The 8,171-nt window shown below is 41.8% G+C and overlaps 2 protein-coding genes across 5 annotated transcripts in view; both read right to left on the reverse strand.

The window, feature by feature from the left end:
- The window catches only part of bmper (BMP binding endothelial regulator), a 22,596-nt gene extending 19,545 nt beyond the window's left edge, over nucleotides 1–3,051 (reverse strand). Inside the window, exon 1 of the mRNA XM_019863748.1 lies at nucleotides 2,436–3,051. Within this exon, the coding sequence (XP_019719307.1) occupies nucleotides 2,436–2,553 (118 nt within the window). The 5' untranslated portion in view covers nucleotides 2,554–3,051. The remainder of the gene's footprint in view (nucleotides 1–2,435) is intronic.
- A 3,483-nt stretch (nucleotides 3,052–6,534) lies between these two features.
- bbs9 (Bardet-Biedl syndrome 9) overlaps nucleotides 6,535–8,171 on the reverse strand; it is a 96,619-nt gene continuing 94,982 nt past the window's right edge. For 2 of the 4 annotated variants that reach the window (XM_019863801.1, XM_019863800.1), the window contains exon 23: nucleotides 6,535–7,170. In XM_019863801.1, the coding sequence (XP_019719360.1) occupies nucleotides 6,881–7,170 (290 nt within the window). In that variant the 3' untranslated portion in view covers nucleotides 6,535–6,880. The remainder of the gene's footprint in view (nucleotides 7,171–8,171) is intronic. The other 2 variants (XM_019863802.1, XM_019863799.1) reach the window with 1 other exon arrangement.

An 8,171-nucleotide genomic window follows, 5' to 3' on the forward strand; every position in this document is an offset into this window, starting at 1 on the left:
CGACCTCATTTCCATTTTTGCTCCGAGGAGAACCTGCCAGGAAACGCGGCATCTTGTTAAAAATTAAAAAAAGACAAAACAAAACAAAATAAAAAAAAATACTGTCCTGTGGAGGTCTGATTTAACGTTTCCAGCTGAGCCGAAAAACGCGGGACATGTTCTGCATCAAACACTTTCATTCTCTCACTATAATCACACCATGATGACGAAGGCCAACTGGAGATGACAAAAAAAAAAAGACTTGCCTGTGCTTTTTAGTTGCCTGCAGTGGTGGGATGTAACCAAGAACAAATACTTGCTACTGTACTTGATTAGATTTAAAAAAAAAAAAAATAGAAATGTCAAACAAAATCTGGACAAAACACTTTTCGGGGGGGGGGGGCTCAAACAGCCATTTAAGTTGCAACAACTTTAAAATTCAAATTCTTAACATTTATGGCAACAATGTTAATTAACACAACAAAGCTAGCAAGTTGTTTGCTCCAAAACCATTTGCTGAATTGAGTTGTTCTTTTTTAAAACAAATCCAAGGGACAGTTACCGGTAGTTTTCTAAACGTATTTCTTTGTTGTGAAATCCAGTTAGGCGAATTTCCACAACGGCAAAGCTTAAAATATTTATTCATATTCATTGATCCATCCATTATCCAAACCCAACTGAAAATTTCATCCAAGTTTGTCGCCTTCAAATTTGGAGTTCACCCAACATATTTTGTTTTTTACACTGAGCAACATGAAGGAATGCGTGACAAATAGCAACAAATAACCACAATGACAACAGATTCAGAGAAGCAAGATATTCCCTATCTGATTTTTTTGGATGTTGTTAGACGCAAGAAGAATTTGTTGTGTCTTGTGCCTTTGGCTCAAAACAAAACATTCCCTTTTTTTGTCGGTCAGTTCTCAACATTAGCAAAGCTATTAGAACATGTTATTTTGCGAGCATAAAAGCCATTTTATATTTGGGGGACTAACAAGATGAAGGTTCATAAAAAGAGGACAGAGAATTGTTTTCTTTGTTTTTCCAAGTTAACCAAAATGCCGAGGACTCTAGATAGACACAAATCTATCTGCACCATTGACAAATACGTAGAAGTCCCTCTTAGCCAATTGGAGGCCAGGAAGCTGCCAGGTAATAGCCAATGGCAGAGCAGCTATACGTATGTTGCGTTCGGAGCTGCGAGTAGCAGCCCATGCTGTATTTTTACCATTCGCATCTTGAAATTTCTTTCGTATCAAGAGGCAATATTTTCCGGTTGAGGCGTTTCGTAACTTGAAAATTTCGTATAAAGAGACGTTCGTAAGTAGAGGTACCATTGTAGGGTTTTTGTTTTTTTAACTTTTACTTAAAGAGGTGAATCAGTGCTGCTGAATCAATAGTAGCCTTTTTTTCACGATTATATTTACTAATCAAGTCTTGAGTGTGAATACTTTCGCCAAGATGATTAAGTCTGTACTTGTGCTTTTTTTCTTTTTACACATGCAAGTACCTGCACTTTTACTTGAGTACATTGTAAGTGCTTTTGACACCTCTGTCTCTTGCAACAACGAAAAAAAAAAGATCTAACCTGTCCCTGTAATTTTGAAAATCTTAAGTAAAGGAGATAAATCGAGACTTCTACAGTTTTTTTTCACACAAGTACCAGTACGACTTCAATCCAGAGTGTGGATACTTTTGCCACTTGCGAAAATGAAACAGTGATAGGCACATCTACTGTTTTTCTACGTTTACTTAAGTTGAACCAGCTATTTACAGCCTTCATTTACAAAAGTATCTGTACTTCTACTACAGTAGACGACAGCTCACGCATTTTGCCACCTCTGCCTCTTGTTGTTAATGAAGTGATGATCAAGTCTGGAGCCGCACATTTTTTTTTTAAACTTTTATTGAGTTGAACTTGTGCAGTCTTCTGCTATGAAATAATAACGAAGTCTGTACTTAATTTCATCTTTTTACCTTTATCAAAGACTCGAATCACTTCGACTTAAATCCGGAGCGTGAATATTTCTCCCTATAATGAAGAAAATGTCCTTTTTTTTTTCTAGACCGTTGCCGACGTCGGCGTTGAATCAATACGTTCACAGACATCGTTTACAACGTACGCGTACTGCTTCTATTTAAGTGCAGCGTGGGAGTAATCATTAAATTTTAACGAAGGCAAAATAAAATCACGTTTCCAACCGCCTTTCGGGTCGCGCGGCCGCGGGGCAAACACATGACGCCGACGCCGCCGACGACGAGGACGAGGAGGAGGAGGAGGGAGCAAAATGCGCACACAGTGTCCGAAGTTAAAACAAGTCGGAATTACAAGCTTCTTCATCTTCGCATCCCCGAACTAAGTTCACCACGTAAACCTCGCGAATTTGAACGAGAAGCACCCGACGCGTCTCGCGCGGTGCGCTTTTACGCACGGAGACCCGAATTTGGACTCTCACCTGTGATGAGCGCGGCGGCGGGCGGCACCGCCTGCAGCAGCGCAAGTAGCGGCAGCAGAGGCAGCAGCGAGCCGGCGAGGAGCCTGCAGGTGGAGGTGGAGCGGCGGCCGGGCGACATCTTCAACAAGCGACAGAACTTCCGAGTCCACGTGCGCTTTTTTTTTTAAATCCCAAAAATAAGAAGTAAAAAAAAAAGTGTCCACGGGGAGGTAAGTGCAGAAGCTTTGGAGCCGGGCTGCATGCGCATGACGCGTTGTCAAAGCCACTTGAAACCTGTTAAGATGTGAGCACTTGGTAGAATCCGTCCGGAGCCAAAAAATACTCGAGACGTTCCAGGGGGAAACGTCAAAGTGTTGCGTTCATGGATGCTGACTGCCGACTGCGCGCTTCGGAGGACTGCACACACACTCCCTCTCTCCTGTCTCACTCGAACACACGCTTTTCCTCCTCCTCCTCTTCTCCTTCTTCCTCCTCCTCCTCCTCCTCTTCCTCTCGGACTACATGCTGCCGTGCGGAGCCCAGCAGAGGCAGTCGGCACCGATGGAGAGCAGCTTCAGCTTTTATTCCACATTCTTGATACTGCAAGTCCAGCAGCTCACGAGTAGACCCACTTGGAGACTGCAAAACTAATAGTGGCTGTTTTGTTGCTACTGTAGAAGGCAGGGCGTGTGTGTGCGTGCGTGTGTGTGTGTGTGTGTGTGTGTGTGTGTGTGTGTGTGTGTGTGTGTGTGTGTGTTGGGGGCTCCGCACTTTTGTCATTGGAGGGCCACATATCGCAAAATGGAAGGATGCGAGGGCCGCTTTCAAATTCTTCAGTTTTCATCTCTGACACACACGAAAGCCAATCAAAGCAAGCGATGATATATGATTTGTTTTGAAGTTAATTTGATAAGCTGCAACATAACAGTTTTCCATTCAGGGTTACAAGGTGAATGTTGTTTAAAGGTGTTGGGGTGGTCAGCAGTGCCGCATCCCGCTCGACTCGACAGACCCCCCCCCCCACCCCCCCTGCACTGCATAGCAGCCGAATCCATCTCCACATTGATCACAAAAAAATAAAACAAAACCGAGCATCCGTGTATAATATGCCCCCCCCCTCCCAATTTCCCTTAGCAGCATTTTTCCCCCACTGTACTTTTGTAAAATACAGTCCGCCGATTTGCTGGGACCCTTTATTGTCAGAGTGAATAAGATGAAGAAATAAATATGCCAAACATACTCATAAAATAACAATGCTTTTAAATGCAGGCTTTCAAAGTATTTTTAAAATCATGTTTTTTTGTTGTTATTTTTTTCACTTGACTTTTAAATCTGCTTGATTGTTCTCAATTTGCATTTTGCATGTTTGGCGGTTTGTCCCATTTGGCTGCATATGCATTACATGTGTGTGTAATGCATATTGATAATCATCAATGGCGGCTCCCCTTGCCCCCACGTGAGGGCATGACAGTATCATAATTGCTCCATTTCAAAAAAAAATGCTTCTAGGAAATTAATCAAACTGAGTCTGAATTGGACACACGTTAATGAGTGATTGCTCAAGTGCCAAGCTTTTTTGATATGACGTTTTAACTACAATTAAGAACTTTTGGAGGAGCGAAGTGTGTTTAGACCATGGGAAATAATGTCTAAAGTTACAAAGTTGAGCTCTGGGGCACATCCAAAGCAACTTCAGCATGAGGGACCTGGCTCGTCACTTTTTGGCTTGACAGCGGTGCGGGGGGGGGGGGGAGTCTTTGTGGTGAGGCGGTTTTAAGAGGGCTGGCTGACGGTGGTGGTGGGGCAGGGTGGCCACTAGGAATCAACCCCAAACCTTACAGTCGTCTCCCAAATGTCCTGCCACTGTGAGCAGATAAGCGCCAGATAAGAGTGAAATGCTAACAGAGCGTAGCTAACGGCTAGCAGATGAAACCTCTCACAAACAGAAGAAGAAAAGGAAAAGGAGAAAGTGACCAGAGACGATGTTTCCTGCCGGCGGACAGACAGGGGGGGCCGGTCGGAGCCCCCCCGCGCCGGCCCCGAGGTTAAAGCCTTCTGCAGCCGACAGGTCTGGCCCTCAAAGACCCTGTGTGTGTGTGTGTGTGTGTGTGTGTGTGTGTGTGTGTGTGTATGTGTGTGAGAGAGAGAGACTGGGTGAGGGGGCGGTGGATGGATTTTGTGGTGGAGGGGTTGGGGGTCAGCTGTCTCAACCACAGGAGCTTGTCTCTCTCTGGACTTCTACCTGCATCTCCAACACAATGACATACAATTTCCGCAGTCAAATTCCCCTGGAGGACGATTTTGGTACTGCGTGGACCAACAAACACGTTTTCAAATTGGAAAAAGGGGGTGAGAAAAAAAAACAGATACATAATAATAGCCGTAATGACCTGAGGAAGAAAACAAACAAAAACAATGAATTAAATACAGAAGGAAATATTTGAATATTTGAAAGAAAAAGTAAAAATTAAAGGCAAGAGAAAAAAGACAAATTAAGGCAACGAAACATTGCAACATAAAAAGTGAAAAAGATCCAATGAAAAGAGCAATGAAAAGAAGAGGAAAACATTCATTTATTTGAAAGAAAAACAAAAACAAAAACACACAGATAAAAAGCCCCGGAATAAATAAATGCAATCACACAGGATTTATAGTAAACGAGAGCAAGAGCAACAAGAAAAAAGCCATCAAAAATAAGTTTCTAAAAGAAAAAGAAAAACTTTGGACACTGAGAGGTCAAAAAATAAGACCGGAAAGTGTCACAGTTGACAAATTCAGCACAAAACATTTCACTTCAAAATCCTGACAAGCATTTTTATTTTGGGCTTTCATTGACTTTTCTCTCCTACACGTCGGCGCTAACCATGCAGACAACATGAATGCTAAGATGCTAGCTGACAAACGTGACCATGTTGCCATGGTTACGAAGTATTATTAACTCGTATCACTGGAAAGTAAATGTTTACCTGAGCTCACATCATTCAAATCAAGTTTTTCAACACTGACAGTTTTTTTTTTGTTGATAGAAGGTTTTGCCAGTGGAAGAGAATCTCTGTGAAAAAGACTAATGAGTGTCTTTTATTTAAAATGTATATTGTAGGTTAATCAGCATTTGTTGCTTAATAATTTTTTTGCCCCCCCAAACAAAAAACAAAAAACCCCAAAACAAACTCAAATACATATCCATGAATGACAAACATGACAATTTTCTCTATTTGCAGTCTCTATCCCCCACGATAGTGGTGTTCCACTGTATAATTTTAAGTTGTAATATCCCCATTTACCACTAGATGGCAGACATGGCCCAGTCGTACTTGCATCGTGTCTCATACTCCCCAATACAGTACGGGTCAACAAATGTTGACTGCATTTTAAAATTAGAGATGCAAGTAAGCTTTTGTAGATAGTTTTGTAGATGTTTTTCTTTTTTTTTGAAACGTCAGCTATAAATGACAACGCATGGTAAAATGTGTATTGCGCAGGCTTTTATGGGCTAAACTTAAAAAACAAAAATGCAAATACAGTGAGTATCTCAAAAACCTAATGTGCTAGGAAAAAACAGTCAGGACATTTTTTTAAATCAACGTCAAAAATACATTTGGGGAAACATAAAACAATCTCTGATTAAAATTTTCGATTTATCTGTGTCATTTTTCTTTTTTGTAGATTTGGGAATGACATGCAGGACAAATCTAGCAGTTGAATAACATGAAAGTTTTGAGTGAGTTGATTTTTGTGAGAACATACCCCAGATGACTTCTTGCAACTTAACGTTGGTTTGCTGTTCAGTAGTTTTGTGCCGTCCTTGAATGTAATTTCTGATGCACAAGAGGCCTTCTCACTGGGAAAATAAAATCACAGTATATGGTTCAAATTTGGTTTGTTCAAACCCTTCGTTGTTGACGTCTGGGTCTCTTATACATGCTTTGAGAAATTTATCATAAAAAATGAAATGACATACTACGATGTGCTTTGGTTTGATGAAAAAAAAAAAACCCAAACAGACATATGCATGTATTTTGTCCATATTTAACCAGTTTTGTTCCGTCCTTGAATGTAATTTCTGATGCACGAGAGGCCTTCTCACTGGGAAAATAAAATCACAGTTCAAATTTGGTTTGTTCAAACCCTTTGTTGTTCACGTCTGGGTCTCTTTATACATGCTTTGAGAAATGTATCATGAAAAATGAAATGACATACTACGATGTGCTTTGGTTTGATGAAAAAAAAAAAAACAGACATATGCATGTATTTTGTCCATATTTAACATTTTTGTCCAAAACCTGGTTAAGAAGTGCTTGGTCCTATGTGGCCCCCCAGTGGTGCTGATGAAATATTGTGCCCCCATCCACCATTTAAACTGCCCATCAATGGTGAATGTATTCAGTTTTCAATGAGCAGCACGCGGGGCGGCTAGTGGTTAGCGTGCCTACCTCACCGAGGCGATCAGAGTTGGAACCTCGTGCTCAAGCCTCTCCAGCCTCAGGATTCTTCTTCTTTTCTTTGACTTTGCCCACAGACGCCTTTTTGGAAACTTTCCTATCCCCTGCCTCCTTGTCTCGCTCCTTCTTCTCCTTGGAAGACGACGACGACTCCTTCTTAGCTTCCTTGGCCTCCTCCTTAGCCTCCTTGCCGGACTCCTTCCTGGTGTCCTTCTTCTCCTTGGACGACTCCTTCTTCTTCACCTCGCCCGACGCCGATGTCTCTTCTCTCACGGCGCCCTCTGATGGCTCACTGGAGACTTTTTTGTCTTTATCTGAATGACAACGATGACATCGTCAGCAGGGGTGCACCAATGTGGGTGTTTCAAAAAACACATTTTTCCCAGTCGAAGGTGAGGATAGTTTTTAGAAGAGAAGGTCAGAATGATTTGTAGTCATTGTTAGTTTTTATTGCATTTTGATTTTTTCTTTTTTAAATTCTGTTAAATTATTTTTTATAGAGTTTGTTAGGTTATATTCGTAGTTCGTATATTTTTTTCATTTTAGTTTAGGTTTTATTAGTTTTAATATATGTACGCACAGGCAAAGTAGATGTACACACATTTTACATGGTGTAAGGTATGAACGCCCATACTTTTCATCACAGATGTGAGGATTGTAGGTGCACCCACATTTTTCCCACACTTAAGAGGAAAACGTTTCCCAGTGAAAGGTTTCAATACCCAAATACATTGGGAGACACTTTTCCTGTTAAAAGGTTTCAAAACCAACTTTTTGTCACAAAAATGTGGATGTTTTAACACCCACATGTGCTGCTGAAAGGGTTGAACACAAACGTTTTGTCACATTCGTGCTGATGTGGGTGTTGCTGAAACCAACCACATTTTTGTCTGCCTGCGGGGGACACTTCTCCCATGGGAAGCATGCAACTGAAAACAGAACTGGGTCAAAGACGGAACCTTGAGGGACTCCACACTAAAACAGTACAAGGGATAAGTAGGAAACCGGACAAATTACACATTCAAATCTTTTTTTTAGGTGAGAATGAAACCAATTTCACGCTGTATCAGAAACGGCACAGTTGTTACAACACACCCACTTTTTCGTTGAGAGGGTTCAACATCCATGACGTGGGTATCGCGTGGCTCCAGGAGCTCGTTTGTTATGTGACCTCAGACGGTTGCTGGGAATGCTAACGAGCCCTTTGTCGCGCCTCAGACGGGCCGTCGCAGCGCCACTCAGATGGGATTAGCTTTGACTTTTGTTGTCGCACACACACACACACACACACACACACACACACACACACACACAC

The sequence above is a fragment of the Hippocampus comes genome, unplaced genomic scaffold (genome assembly GCF_001891065.2).
Source record: "Hippocampus comes isolate QL1 unplaced genomic scaffold, H_comes_QL1_v1.1 scaffold249, whole genome shotgun sequence".
In the NCBI taxonomy this organism is placed as follows: domain Eukaryota; kingdom Metazoa; phylum Chordata; class Actinopteri; order Syngnathiformes; family Syngnathidae; genus Hippocampus; species Hippocampus comes.